Source organism: Macaca mulatta, chromosome 5 (genome assembly GCF_049350105.2).
Source record: "Macaca mulatta isolate MMU2019108-1 chromosome 5, T2T-MMU8v2.0, whole genome shotgun sequence".
In the NCBI taxonomy this organism is placed as follows: Eukaryota; Metazoa; Chordata; class Mammalia; order Primates; family Cercopithecidae; genus Macaca; species Macaca mulatta.
In genome coordinates this window covers 154834686-154850561 of record NC_133410.1, presented here as the reverse complement: position 1 = coordinate 154850561, position 15876 = coordinate 154834686, and the positions used below count along the sequence as shown (strand labels likewise).

The 15876-nt window shown below is 38.2% G+C and overlaps 1 protein-coding gene across 4 annotated transcripts in view; it reads left to right on the top strand.

Moving 5' to 3' along the window:
- SLC10A7 (solute carrier family 10 member 7) overlaps positions 1-15876 on the top strand; it is a 256440-nt gene that overhangs the window by 209585 nt on the left and 30979 nt on the right. For all 4 annotated transcript variants that reach the window (XM_078002307.1, XM_078002306.1, XM_015139308.3 and 1 more), the window contains 2 exons: positions 7133-7298; positions 8310-8361. In XM_078002307.1, the coding sequence (XP_077858433.1) occupies positions 7133-7298; positions 8310-8361 (218 nt within the window). The remainder of the gene's footprint in view (positions 1-7132; positions 7299-8309; positions 8362-15876) is intronic.

The window sequence follows — 15876 nt, the reverse complement described above, 5'->3', positions numbered from 1 at the left end:
ATTCCTCATCTCCCATAGTACTTGATTCATAATATTTATCAGGAAATAATATAATTTATTGATGAGCTGCCTAAAAGCAGAGACTATATCTTCTTAATTTTCCTACCTCCTTGCTTATAGTAACTCTCAGTATATATGTATGTACTTAATCTGTAATTTCATCCTAAGTAGTGGTCTCCATAGGTTAGTATTTATAGGTATACTTAATAACATATTCAAGAGTAGGGTGTAAGATGTATAAAAAGATTGACTGAAGAGAAATTTGAATTTATCTTCAGGGAGCCCCTAGCAGTAATTTTCCCTAGGTTGCCATTTGTTCAGGATATTTTTAGGTCTATATATAGTAGGTACTCAATAACAATGACTTACTTCTTTCCTAGTCATCACCTGAAAAACATATCTGAAAAAAAAAAAAGTATATCTTTTTTAAGGACACTAGTTAAAGAAAAAATAAATTTTTCAAAATTTTATGTTAAAGAAAAGCCATATTTCTAACACCTCCTTTGACTTTAGTCTTTGGATGAACTGTGCTGTAACTGGCCCACAGGTACATTAACATAAACGATAGAGCCACACGTCTAAGTAGACGTTATCATATAAGTGCTGCTTCATGATCCTCAGGTCCTCCAGTACCATGGAAAAGGGGGAGCATTCAACAGGCAGGAGTGCCCAGGGCAGGCAGTGTCACCTCAGCCACCTCCTCCTACAGTCACAGCCTCACAAGGTCATCTCTGCCTGCAGTGGTATAGATTGTGTGGTACACAACAATGCTGCATTTCAAAGAAGTGCGCCCACCTTATAGGCATCATAGGTTTGAATATTTATTATTAAAATTATTCTGGCAGGAGGAAATAAAGTATATTAAAGAAGGGATTTTTGTAATACACACAAAAGTGCTACGGGGCTATAGCAGGCCTATTGGACCTTGATGATCAATCTCAGACAGCCCACTTCATAGCCACCATACCTGTCCTCACCTACTAAGCTCACATACTCTATTCAGTAATTCTTTAGTCTCACCAAGACCCCAGATTAACTGACCTTTCAGTCACCATCCTCATGACTGTACTTCCCTTCTTACTCAGCTTTGATTCCTTAGTCTGCCATTATAATCCCTCCTTGGCAAATATTGTCAGCTCCTTCACCCTTTCTCCCTTTGATGTAGTTGCTCAAAAAGCCCCAACCCTGGTTAAAGCCAACTCTGCCTACTCCACGCGTGCAATGGAGCTGCTCAGATTCCATGGCCTGTCATTCACCTCACTCCCTGGCAGAGCTCTCAGCTTCTTCACCTCTCCATTTTACCTACTTCACAAAGGCCCAATCCTGCTTCTACTGGAGCAGCTGAGCTGAGCTTCTCAGAAAGCAATACACATTGGTCTCATCTTGTGTTAAATTCGTGATGCCAAATTTAACGTGTCATCTAACACCTACCAGAAACCCTACCCTACTTCCTTATAATGTTCCTTTTTCTATTCTTCAAAGGGATTGTTACCTTATCCTCTATCTTCAAGTCCCTTGTACCTCCCCAACACTCTCCCACTTGCCCATTGTACTCACGTCTCACTGACTGCTTCTGTTTCTCAAACATGCCAGTCTTGCTCCTGCCTTAGAACCTTTGCACTGACCATTCCTTCTGCGTGAAACAGCTTGCCACCTTTCCCATCCTCAGAAAGACCTTTCCCCACCCTCTCCTTGGGTGGCTACCCAGTAGCAACTCAGTCACTATCATATCATTTAGTTTAAACTGTGGCTAAGTATGTATCATTATTTTGCCTCTTGTTTATTTGTTGTTTTGCTTTTTATTTCTCTCTTAAACTAGAATGTTAGTGTCATAAGAGCAGGGACCTTGTCTGCTTAATCTCTTGATTAATCTTAATTAATCTCCTGATTAATCTTAATCTCCTCAACTGTGTGATGTAATCTTTGAGGACCCCTGTTAGCAGTACACATATGTGCTAGTTCAGAGGAATCAGGTGTACTGCATGTCAGGCTACTTTCACAACTGTAACTAGGAGTGCCGAATTATGAAAATAAACACTTGTATGGATTGTTACATGCATCTTTTAAAATGAGGTTTTATCATTACTGGTTAAATAGAAAATGGGAACTAGAGGGAGAATTAAAGACTAGGAAGTATGAGCTGAATATATTTTTCTTAATCTTTTATTGGTGATAAAAGCTTATCGTTCAACTTGTGATTTATATTTCTGAGAGTGAATTTTATTTTTCTGTTTCCCCATACAATACTTCTTTTTGGTTTAAATCATTATTGACTGACTCTGATTTGATGGGAGGGGTAGTTTGGTCTTCCTCACTGCTTGGCTGCACACACGGCTCCTAGGCCTTACTTTCCTCATTTGTAGAACAAAGTGTTTTATATCTTCTACCCTGAAGGTGCTATGACTCTGAGATAAGATTTATCTTTCCATAGATGGCTAGGAGATTGTTCCTCTGTCAATCTAGAAAGAAAGAAAATTTGTGCCATCGTAGCATTTTCTCTTCTTTTCCAACAAACCTTTTCAATACATCTAAGTGCTTGAGACAAATACTTATTTTGTGCATTATATTTAAGAGTGGTATACAAATAAACAATAAAACAGAAATTCTACCACTTTTTATTTTCCACCAACTTGAATATTTTTTAAAGCAGCACACTAAAACCTACTTTTTCCCTATAAATTAATAATAAAAAAGCATATTTATACATTATCATTCATGCATTCTCTGGTCTTTCCATTAGTGATTTGTTTCAGTTTGAGATGGGCCTTTCATGTTAAATAGTCTTCCATTAAAGTTGAAGCTAGTGTTATTAATACTAGTAGAGTTTTACACTTATAGCATTATATTAGATATGAACAGTTTTCATTGCTTCACCTGAAAACTGCTTTGAGAGAAAAGTAACAGTGAGGTGTACTGATAAATAGGGATAGAAACATCATCAAACTGAGACTCGGAAATAAGAATAGTGATCATTTACCAGGTACAGGCCCAGTCTGTAAAGCATTTTATATTTATTTAATTACTTAATCCTCAAGACAACTACTGTTGTATCACAGACGAGGCACACGGAAAGTAAGGAATTTGCCCAACATCACAAAGTAAGGATTGGAGCCAGGACTCAAAGTCAGGCGCACTGTAGCTCCAGAGTCTGTACTCTGAACTCCTGTGCCATGGTTCCCTCAGGAAATAGGGGTCGTAGTCCTACTCAGCCACCTCCCTAGCTTTTCAACATTTTATGCGAGTTGACTTGGTTCTCTGTGTCTGTTTCCAACTGTAAACTCAGCAGAATAATAGTGTGTGACCTTTCTCATGAGAATGAAATAAAGTAATAGGGGGGAAGAATTTTCAAAGAGTGAAGTAGATAATAAATGTTCATTGTGCCCATTTATTATTATTATTGTTTATGCTTTTTTGCAAAGTGTTTTCTTTTGAATCTACTCAATATTTAATAAAAATAAAGAAAAGTGTTATAGAAACTGGATTTTATTTCATATCTCTGACTTTATATTGCAACAGAATATTAATATAGAAACAAAACTTCATGAAACTATATGGATTTCATGCAATAGAGGATAAAAATTGAAGAAACAAACTGAAACCACCTTAAAGAAAAATGTTTTAAAATTCAGACACTTAACATGAAACATTATCTATCCTATATCCTTACTCAAAAATCAATTTATGAATAGGGTAAAGACAGAATAGAAACAAAAAGCAAGGAAATACTTTAACAAAAAAATTAAGAAAACTAAGATGATGGGTATTATACTTTATATCTATCTCAGTGAATCAACATTCTACACCGAAGACGTGTCATTTTTACAGGTTTCCAGCTTGGAAATCATGCAGGAATTGATATGTGGCTCCGTTTATTAGAAGCACAGAGAGTCAAATTTAAGTTTTCCTTTATCCTTTCCTGTTATTTAATTTAGAATAAGAAAATCAAAGTTTTGAAGGTGAGACAACAAAATAAAAAAGCTTCTATGGAAGATTTTTTCCTTCTCTCTTCACAGGGAAAAATAAACAGGTTAATGAGGATTTGTCACTTAATTTTGAACACCTACATTTCTCTGAGGTCTGAGGGCAAATGAATTAGTATAGATTCTGAAGGAAGATAGAACTGGCCACCTCACCAGAACGCCTTTTCCCACCTCATCTTGGATTTTCTTTTTTCCCAAGAGAGAATTCTGAGGCATCTATATCAGGTTGTGTTGATCTAGCTTAAGCAAAGTGCTGTTTCCTATAAGGTTATTAAAGATTTCTATAAGGCAAAGAAGTTTGGAGAATTTTAAAATGACATGAATTCTTGACAAATACAGAATGATTGCATCAAAAGTGTAAGTGGCTAAACTAAGAGAAGATAAGGTTTCCTGGAGTTTATATCCAAAGCATATCTTTGAGGCATGTCAACACTAGTTCACCCAGTTTTTGTTTATGAAACATTTTAACGCCTTTCTAGCTACATAGTGCAAAAGCAGCTGCTTTGTGAATTTAATTTTAGAGGAAGATGGAAAAGCTCTGTGCAACCTGGCAAGATATAAAAGGGTTTACTTAGAAAATATAGACAAATATCACAATAAGACTGGAAATGCTGAAAGACAATCTGCTTTCCCCTAGAGTTACTGTTTTACTTGTACATCTATCCATTCCCAACTTTCCAGTTCTTTTCTTTATTGAGATTAGGTATCCACCATCAATGTATTGGAGTGTTTAGAAGAAAGACATTTTGTCTAGAAGGATTCTGGACCTGGGAGACCCTGTTTCTTGCCATACTGAGGGAGTCCTATTCTACTATGAGACTCTAAGTACTTTGCAATGAAGAAAGAGATTATTAGGTTAGCTCAATCAAATTACAGTTGGCCCTTTATATTTCTGGGTTCTGCATCTGTGGATTCAACCACCTGCAGATTAAAAAACGTGGGAAAAGACAATAAATAACAATACAATAAAAATAATACAAAATTTAAAAAATACAGTATAACAACCTGCTACAGTATAATACATGTGTAAATAGTTGTATTAGGTATTATAAGTAATCTAGAGATATTTAAAGTACACAGGAAGGTGTGTGCAGGCTATATGCAAACACTACACTTTTTATCAGGAGTTTGAATGTCAGTGGATTTGGTATTCACAGAGGTCCTAGAATCAATCCTCTGTGGATACCAAGGGACATCTGTATTGCTCATACAGTTGATTAATTATTACAGATTTGTCTTGGGTTTTAAAGTGGTTTTCACTTACAAGTTGCACCTCATTCATATTTATTTATTTTGTTGGAGAGCAATGCTGGTTGGAGAGGAAGACACTTATTTTTGGAATTGGGATCATACATTCTATAACCTATTGCAGAGAGGAACTTTTATGGTGTTTTTAACCATTGTGTATTAAAACAAGATTGAAGGGCAGCAACAATTTCAATAATTTCATGTAATTTCCATTTATTTTATTTCCTAAAGGAGTTGAGTTATATTAAATTTGGGCAGCTACCAGTTTTATACTACCAAACACAATAGATTATGAAATGACCCTTTAAATGAAGTCCCTCTGTGGCCTTCCAATAACCAGCTACCCACCACCCCCGGTGACATATCTGATCATGGAGACATCTGGATACCCATGATACCTATAGCACTATTATCCAAAATGTGTATTCTAATATGTCAGTCCATAATGCTGTGTGACAGGACTGCTCTTATTTCTCTCTACATCACTGTGTTTTAAATTTAAAGAAAGAAATGAATGCTAGATAAATTACTATGGTTTGGGATCACTTCTATACTCCCCCCACCTTCCCAAAAATAAACCCCATAATATTTTATAAATCCAGGTGTGGCTTTAATTACAAGATCTACTTTTTTAAAGAAAATTAATTACAATTTTTTTAATATCTAACACACTTTCCACTTATTCCCACCACATCTAACCTTCAGGGTTTTGTACCTGTACCTGGTACCAAATGGTCAGCTTTCTGCCAAGACTGCCTTTAATACACAGTCAGTTCACTTCGTGAGTCCCTGAGAACAGCTGAAGTTGATCCAACAGCCAATTGTTCAAAGATTCTATTGAGAGTAGTTTATTTTATTCTTGAGCATCTGTAAAGATATGCTCCATTGCGAATTAAGCCTTTTTAGTGACAGAGTACATGATGACAGAACCCCATCAGCCTTATCAGGAGAAGTTCCCTGACCTCATTATTGCTAATGGATCCATGGTAATTCAGCCTGTTGTGAATTCTCATGTTCAATTATGCAGGATAATGAGTGATTCAAAACTTAATATGTCTCAGCTCTCGTCCTTATGATAGGACTTGTACAGCTTCTTTCAAAAGTGAAACAAGGTTTTAAGTAGAGTGGTTAACTTTTATGTCCAAACAGAAGTTATCACCAATATTCAGATGACCTGATTTTAAAATAAGACAGAATTGCTCTATAACTTTATATTTCACTGATCCTTTTGTAGGAAAGTTAGGATAGGCTTATTCATTTTTAAGTGTTAATTCTGGAATTCTAAAAGTATGCAAATGGCATTTGTCTTTGGATTCACAAAAACTCTAGATATTCAGAGTTTGAATTATTTAAACTCCCACAACACATGCACTTTTGCTTTTCAAGCATGAGTTATAATTTAATTAAAAACTTCTGGTGCATTGCTAGCATTTTAAATATTAATATGTTCCATGGATCACTTTCGATTATCTACTGTCTTGAAATTCTTGAAGATGTCAGATTTTTAAGATTCCCAAAGTTGCACTTGGAATTGTCTGTTGAGGCAAAAGGGACTGTGATAATTACACACATCCATTAGGATCAGCAGAGGAGATAAACTTTGGGGAGGCTTAATGGGCATGTCTCAGTGACAGCTAGCAAAGAGCATTTGGCATGATTAAGGATGGATTTGAATGCAGTTGAAAATATACTCTCATTATGGACACCCAGTGGAAGTTGCACTACAAATGTTAAATTCCCCAGAAGAAGAGTAGTGTGGCAGGGAAGCTTTGAAATCCACTGTGGCCATCAACCAAATTATTCTCTTTCCTTTATGTCTTTCTCCTGTCAGAAACACTTTGTGATGCCCATTTCAACTCCCTACATCTCTGAAAAGAGGCAACCTGTTGATCTCTGTATTTCAGATTGTCCGAAGATACATCAAGGATTGGCTTGAGAGAAAGAAGCCTCCTTTTGGTGCTATCAGCAGCAGTGTACTCCTCATGATCATCTACACAACATTCTGTGACACGTTCTCTAACCCAAATATTGACCTGGATAAATTCAGCCTTGTTCTCATACTTTTCATCAGTAAGTTGGCAAATGGGATAGCCTGGCTATCCCTCAGTCTCCTCAGTAGCAACGCGTAGCACTGTGTGTTCTCTAAATTCATGTCTAGTGTTAATTTGACTAGAAATGAATGCTTAATTTTCTATTACATTTACTCAGTGACTTTATTCTGTTCTTTTAAAATACATCGGCTTTACACTTACATCTTAATTTCCTTTGTTTTTGAGTCTGCTGCCCCATTTTCTGATTTACAGTAGTTGATGTCAGATGAGAGAAGCCTTAATTTCTGTCAGATGCAAATGTTAGATTGAGCACTGTGTCACCAATTCAGTTTATAATAACTTTAAACTGATCTTACGCCTTACTGTGATTTAAAAACAGGATATATAATTTATGATACTGTTATTTCTAAGCATAATAACTTGGCTACATTGGTTAAAATATGAATATTTACATCATATTTTCTAATAAAATTTACCCAAAGTAATATCATTTCATTTTGAGAAGCAGCAGACTATAAAAGGCAGGAAACTGCTAAAGCTCAAAAAGCAACCTTTTGTTCTATTTATCCTATAATCCCAAAGACAACTGTTACTAATGTTGCAATATCAAAGAATCTTTTGTTATTCTAAAGTATATTGTATGCTACTGCATTTGTGATATTTGCTAGAAATATTCATAGTATAAACCAGCTATTTCTAAATTGACCAAATTAAATAACCAAATCTTAAAGAGGCTTTATGTTTTCCCTTAATAACAAAGACTGTGTCTGGGGATATTATCAGTAAGAACAGACTAAGTCCCACTAATTTAAATGATTATTTCAGTTTAGCAAGGCATGCTTGTTTGGTTTATTTGTTTGTTTTTCTTTTTTAGTTCCTATAAGTAAACTATAGGAACTAAAAGTAAAGTAAGTAAACCTATAGATAAAACAAATATAAGTAAACCTATAGATAAAACAAATATACCAATAAGTATGCTACAAATACTGCTTTCAGCGTGCTAATTTAGATTCAATCTTTTTTTCTTCAGTATTTTCTATCCAGCTGAGTTTTATGCTTTTAACTTTCATCTTTTCAACAAGGTAAGTGATTTGGTATCTCTTGTTATTAGTTTTCTAAATGAGGAATCGTGCTCTCTACTTAGCTGCTATGCCACTACACACATTTATATTTTTTTCTCCTTTTACATATGTTTTTCTCCTGTCTCCCGGACCATTCTGCCTCCCTTCTGCCACCCTCAAATTGTAGACATTACAAAGGGTCTTTCCCTGGCCTCATCTTGTCTATCCACATCGAATGCTTAGGCAGGCCCCTCCATTCTACTGGCTTGAACTGTTAGCTTCATACTGATAATTTTCAAGTGTAAACCATCCATTGTAATGTTTTTCCTGAGTTTGAACCCTATTTTTGACTTACTATTTAGATATCTTTACTTGACTATCTTAACAAGACCTTAGACTTAAGATATTCAAAATGGAGTTCATGTTTTTCCCAAAAACTGCCTCTTTCTCTCTTATTTCTTTCCTTATTTTTAGTGAACCACCATCCTCAGAGTTACTCAAACTGGAATTCTTCACATCACTTTTTTTTAAATTTCTCGATCTGTCTTCTATAATATTTTTTCTGCTCCCAAAGCTACTTCCTTAATTCAGGCTCTTGTTGCCAGTTTCTCTCTAGGGTATTTCAATGGATATCTTACTGATAATTAATTCCATTTCTACACCCAGCTTTTGTTATGCATTTCATAGTGCTTCCAATGACTAGATTTTGGATAATGGCTCTCTGGTTCAGATATCTTTAATGGTTATCCAGTGCCTATAGAATGAAGTTTATTTTGGGGGACAAGGTCCTCTAGTCTATTTTCCAGTCTCATGAACCACTACTAGTATTCGTGCTGTCTAAGCTTTAGGTTCTGCTCCCTGGAAAGACCTCATGCTTTCTCATTTCTGTCCCTTGCTTAGGCAGTCCCCATATCCAAATTATTCTCCATGTCCTGGTTCCTCCTTCCTGTTCTTAAAAGCTTACCTCCAATGCAAACCTTTATTATACATTACAAATATTACTTGAACTTTTGGTTAGAGAAAGTTACCATAGGGAATGACACAAATAAGAGGTCATTTCTATCTTGCACTGATAACCCAAGTGTCCTCTGGGTGGTACAGTAAGCCAACCTGCATTCAGTTCAAAGAAGAAGGAAGCACTTCCCAAGAGAGTATAGAACAAGGATTCATGGAAATGAGGGGACTTGACCTGAGCCATACAAAATGGCCAATTGTTCAGCAGTTAGAGATGCCAAGAGAGTTCTTCATGGGAGAAGAAGCAAGAATGCAAATGTGGACACATACAAAAATCAAGATATGGTGAGACAATAGGAGTAGAGGAAGATTAGAAATAGTAACTGGAAGGATAGGCTTGAGCCAGATTGCAAAATCCATGAACCCCAGGCGATAGCAATGAGTGACCACAAGGGAAAGAGCCTATGCTGTTTATAAGGCTTGAAAAAGTGTCAGAGCAGTGGATGGTACAGGCCTCACATTAGGCACTTGGTTCTCACAGCACTTGGTATAGCACTAGGCTGATTGTAAACAGTCAATAAAAACTTATTGATTGATATAATTTGAAGCATTTTCCCAAGCTAGAGGTTGTGATTTATGAAGTAAGAGTAAAGCCTGGAGCCATTAAGTCACAGAGAAAATGTGACTTAATTGGGTAAGTCTGAAAGCAGGAGCTATTTTAAAGTTCTTTTTGTAAATGGTTTGTTATATCACCTTAGAAAAGACATTTGCCTTTCAATGGCAGTTTGTTTGCTGGTGCTTGTGGCAAAAGTGATCATCAGAACCACTCCTATCGGATGAAGTAGGATGCAGATATCCTGTTAGTGACTAAAATTTTCTTGAAAAATAGAACACAGAGCAGCCACTACTGGGACTGCTAAAGGAGGCATGGGTGGCAGAGATGTGACACCTAGTTGAACTGAAATTAAGAATTTATAGCACGGAGAAGACTGGACTTTCATAAGGATCTGTGATTTTAAAACCCTTCTGCATTCACCGAGGTTCTGTCAGGGTTTTTGTTTTGTTTTGTTTTGTTTTGTTTTGTTTTGAGACAGGGGCTTGCTCTGTCGCCCAGGCTGGAATGCAGTGATGCCATCATAGCTTGCTACAGCCTCAAACTCGTGGGCTCAGGTGATCCTCCTGCCTCAGCCTCCTGAGTTAGCTGAGACTACACGCAAACACCACCATGCCTGGCTAACTTGTAATTTTTTTGTAGAGACAAGCTCTTGCTATGTTGCCCAGACTGGTCTTAAACTCCTGGCCTCAAGTGATTCTCCCACCTTGGCCTCCCCAAAGTGCTGGGACTATAGGCAGGATTCACCGCAACTAGCCATCTGTCGGGTTTTTAACTTCCTTGACTTACGGTCAAACCTGCACATTCTTTGATAAACAACAGCATATAGCTTGATCATTTCTCCCTCTCTGCACCCTCTTCCCGCCCTGTCCCCTGCCATAATCATCTACTAATGATTTACTTCGAATTTGAAGCCTAAATTACTTCTCACATAGCCTCATTCTCTGTTCTCAAATTCCTGGCTTGCCTGGAGAATTTCTGTACTTTTGTTTTGTTTTGTTTTGTTTTTTGAGGCGTGAGCCACCGCGCCCAGCCCAAGAATTTCTATACTTTAAAAAAAATCTGGCTGGGTGTGGTTGCTCATGCCTGTAATCCCAGCACTTTGGGAGGCCAAGGTGGGCAGATCACGAGGTCAGGAGTTCGAAACCAGCCAGGCCAACTTGGCAAAATCCCATCTCTACTAAAAATACAAAAATTAGCCGGGTGTGATGGCATGCACCAGTAGTCCCAGCTACTCTGGAGGCTGAGGCAGGAGAATCACTTGAACCTGGGAGTCGGAGGTTGCAGTGAGCTGAGATCACGCCACTGCACTCCAGCCTGGGTGACAGAGCAAGACTCCGTCTCAAAATAATAATAATAATAATAATAATAATAATAATAATAATAAGATGGGGCATTAGCTTTGCTAGCTTTGTAATACATTATTTTTTACTTTTCTCTATCCCACTTGCTAGGAAATGAGTTGATTCATCAAACCAAGAGTCAGCTATCCAATGACCTAACCGTTCCGCAACTTTGGGAAACTGCAAATTAAAAAAAAAAAAAAAAGAACAACAAAAAAAACCACACATTGAAAAAGCTTAGAAAAGGAAAGCAGTAATTGGGCATCTTTTAAAAATATATAAAAAGTTAAAAAGTTTGGTAGGCTGATAACTAGAGTAACAGAAACCTTTATTGTTTTCACATTAGAGTGGCAAAAGAAACTGTAAAGAAAGGAAAAGGAAGAAAACAAATAAATTTGTATATGTGTTTTAATTCTGATCAGTACATTTCCAGTCAGATATCTCAATCTGCCTTTCACCATAGCCCTGGGAGAATCAGGATGGGAGAGTGGGAAAGGGAAGCAGGGAAGGAAGGTGGGGACGATCATTAATGGTAAGTTTCCTTACCATTTCAGAGGAGGCAACTAAGCCTTGGCACCTGGGTAGCTTGTTCAGTGCCACTGAACTAATGACAGAAGAGGTCTTCTCTGAAAACTAGCAGAGACAAAACACAGGTACAGAGGGTAACAAAGGAGAGGCTTCACATGGAAGTTTCCTCCTCTGAAAATAGTGGGCTTAGACAGAAGTACCTCAAAGGACCTTTTCTGCTCCACATTCTGTGATTCTACTAGTAAAACCTGACATGTTTTCCTCTGTGGGTACTGCAAAGGCAGGCAAAATAAACATTATGTGGAAAACACTGATTGAAAGCTTTGTAAGAGAGAATAAAAAGACCAGTTGGGAAGAAAAGGAAATAAACATCTCAAGAGAAGGCAAAGTGATCAAAAGAATCAGTAAAAACAGGATAAAAAGAAAATCAATATTAAAAAGAGATAAGGTAGAGTTAGAAAATAAATAGTAATGTGATTCCTTTCAAGAATGTGAGCAGACACAATAGAGATGTTAATCAGTGAAAATAATTTTAGTCATTACTACTCAAATATAATGTAGAGGACACTTGATTTTTCTGGGTCTTGTCATGACCTTGTACCATGAAGTCCCCCTTGACAGTATGTCTAAGCGTGGATTATTTACCAAGATAGCTGCTCTCACCCATTACATTGTGTAGTGTTTTTCGTTTTAATATTTTGTTTCTCAAAAGGCAAACTTATGACCAAGATTTGGGGCAACCAACTTACCAGTTGTGTGATTTTAAGGGAGTTGTTTAACCTACTTGTGTTTCCAGTTCCCTTTTTGGAAAAAGCAGAGCAATAACACTATTTGTACGGCTTTTCTGAGAAGGAAGTAATACTGGCTGCAACATGCTTAGAAAAGTGCTCAATAATGCTTATGCTATGGTAATTTACCACCCTCCTGAACAGAGGGTTAAGTGAGCATCTGCTCTATCAGCTTTCCCTGATGTACAGCACTCCGGTCCTACGTAGCTAGAGTACAAGTCAACCCTATTGAGGAGGAATATTGTTTTTAACCTTAAATGTTCCCTTTTTGTGCCTTAAGGTTCTAATCCTCCTTCCCACTGATGGACTTTTGGTCAGTAAAACTGTAGAGCAGTGTTACTGAGAGCAGTGAGCCAGAAATCTCCCAGTGTGGCCCTAGCTTTAGTCTCTTTACCTGAAACAGAGGACAAGTAAGCATCTCTTGCAAATATCCTCTTTAGCCACATTGTGAATGCTGCTCTAATGAGCAGTGGCCAGGGCCAGATTAATTCAGAGCCTCCTTGACCAGAGAGACTATGACATATTGGAAAAGTGCTATAACCTTGAAAAGAACAAGATATGAAGCCAAACAAAGTTTACTAAAGGAAAAATATATTGCCAGACTCTAGGAAGAAAACTAAATGCATAAACCCAGATGCAGCCATGGCTGATACAAACAAGGGCCACAAAAGACAAAGTTTTTGAAGTGCTCCTAGCACCACAAACGTTTCTGGACAACATCCCCCACCCACCTAAGCCAGCTGATCACATTACATGTTCTACAATCACTGGAGGTCACTGACTCCTGCATCGAAATTTTTTTATTCCTTGTTAATTGACTGAAATTCATATTCTACAACCTGCCAATTTCAAACTTTTCTAATGTCTTTGATTCCCAGCCTTGGAATTAACTCCAAATAGGCTCACACTTTACAAAGAAAGTAAAATCTCTGACATAACTTGCCTCTGCTTGCCCGTTCTCTGCCTGAAAAATCTCCATATTTTTCACTCCCCTTGTTCACTTTTGTTTCCAATTCAGATATGATAGGAAATGCCCTGCTCCAGATAACCTCTTTATTCTTGGCTTCTCAGGTCTCTTTGGGGACCTGTGTTCATCAGGTATTTCTCTCTGCTGTGTCTTCATTCTCTCTTTATAGTCATGGTCAAATATCCTGTGACCCTTTTCTTCTCTTTGCCCAATTTCTTGAAAACACAGTCCTCACTACTCCAAACACGGTCCTTCTCACCACTCCAAACATAGTCCTTCTCACTTCTCCAAACGCAGTCCTTCTCACCGCTCCAAACAGAGCCCTTCTCACCACTCCAAACAGAGTCCTTCTCATCACTCCAAATACAGCCCTTCTCACCACTCCAGACTCAGTCCTTCTCGCCACTTCACACACAGTCCTTCTCGCTGCTCCACACACAGTCCTTCTCGCCGCTCCAGACTCAGTCCTTCTCGCCGCTCCAGACTCATCCTTCTCGCCGCTCCAGACTCAGTCCTTCTCGCCGCTCCAGACTCAGTCCTTCTCGCCGCTCCACACACAGTCCTTCTCGCCGCTCCAGACTCAGTCCTTCTCGCCGCTCCAGACTCAGTCCTTCTCACCACTCCACAGTCCTTTTTGCTGCTCCAAACAGTTCTCACCACTCCAAACACAGTCCTTCTCACCACTCCAAACATAGTCCTTCTCAGTATTCCAGACTCAGTTCTTCTCATCACTCCAGACTCAGTCCTTCTCACTACTGCAAACACCGTCCTTCTTACCAATACAAACTTAGTCCTTCTCACCACTACAAATTCAGTATACATCAGCATCAACTCCTTGGCCTCCTTCCCAAGGCTGACTGAGCCTCCTCTTTAATTCTCTGTTTCCTTAATGCTCCTCTCAGTTCCATATGCTCAAAATTTCTAATTTCTCTTTGATTCTTCTCTCTCAAAGCAATAATATCAATATCCCCTAGCTTGTGTTCGACATATACATTGTGCCACATTCTTAACAAGCATTGGCATTTATCCCCACAATTGATCCTAAGAGTCAGAGAGTCTTATACTCAATTCTACATATGAGCAAAAGGATGGCCTGGAATTAAAATCCGGCGTGTTTGCTCCAAAAGCCTGCACTGTTGATCTGTTGGGAGGTACTATTGCACACAAGTTAACGGAAATCCTTTTCATCCTGTCTGCATGTCTCTTTCCACCATCTCCTGTCCTCACTATGATTCTTTAGGCCCTTAGAGCTCCCTGCTTCCTGCCCAGCCTCACCATCTTCAGTCTTGTACCATGCTGTGTGATCACTGCTCCTTAAGAATTGATCCACTCATGTCATTCTACTGTCCCAAGTCCTCAGCAGTTTCACTTATCCCATCATCTCAACTCAATACTCCTAATCATAAGCCAGTGTCCCTGCACACAAGTCAGCCTGAAGAATCTGTTCCTTGGCAACTGCCCCCTCTACTCCCGTACTGCAGTCTCACTGTCCCCTATCTAAAACACACATCTGCACATGTCTAAATCTATTCTTTAAGGCTCAGCTCAATTGTTATTTTATCCCAGAAGGTTATTTGTGCTCTATCATCATCTCCTACTTTCCCTGCCAAGCTAGAAGTGATCCTTCTCTTTCAGCTGCAAAGTACTCTGTTTCTCTCTCCTCTCCTCTTTCTCATATATATCTGTAGTGCTTTCATCTCTCAGCCCGTGCATTTACGGAACCTTATGGAACTCCTTCCCCATTAGGCCTACTGTGAGGAATAAAGGGATGAAGAAATATGAAAGCCATGTAGTGCAATGTTTAAAAAACAAGAATGGTATTACAATATCAATATGAGAATAAAATGTAGAAACAATAAGCCAGTGTTATTATACTCAATAAGAGTATATGATACGCATCCATGGGGAATCCTCAACTGAAGTGAAACACCAAAAATTCAGTTTGAAAGTTATCAAGAAAGAGCTTAGAAGTAAGACTGGTTAGGAAGCAGAAACATGCATGCCTTTTCAGAAGAGAGACCAAAGGCCATTTTAAATATTCTCTAGACACAGGCACAGGGGATGAGGAAGCATGGGGGTGGGGGGAGGGGGGGCGTGGAACTCTTCTCTCCTCCTGTGAATGTACAACAAGAAAAACAGGATGTGGGATCTATTTAGGGAAGATTTTTCTCCCATGGGATGAGATTACTAAGGGAAATGATTGGGTCTCTTTCATTAGGGAGCCTTAAAAATCAGGTACATTGTTATATTTGCAACTGTATACATGGAGTCAGTTTCTAGAGCATTTTTCCATTTGCTAACTCTTCTGTCAAAGTTCAGAGCAGGGAATGAATAGACTCCACA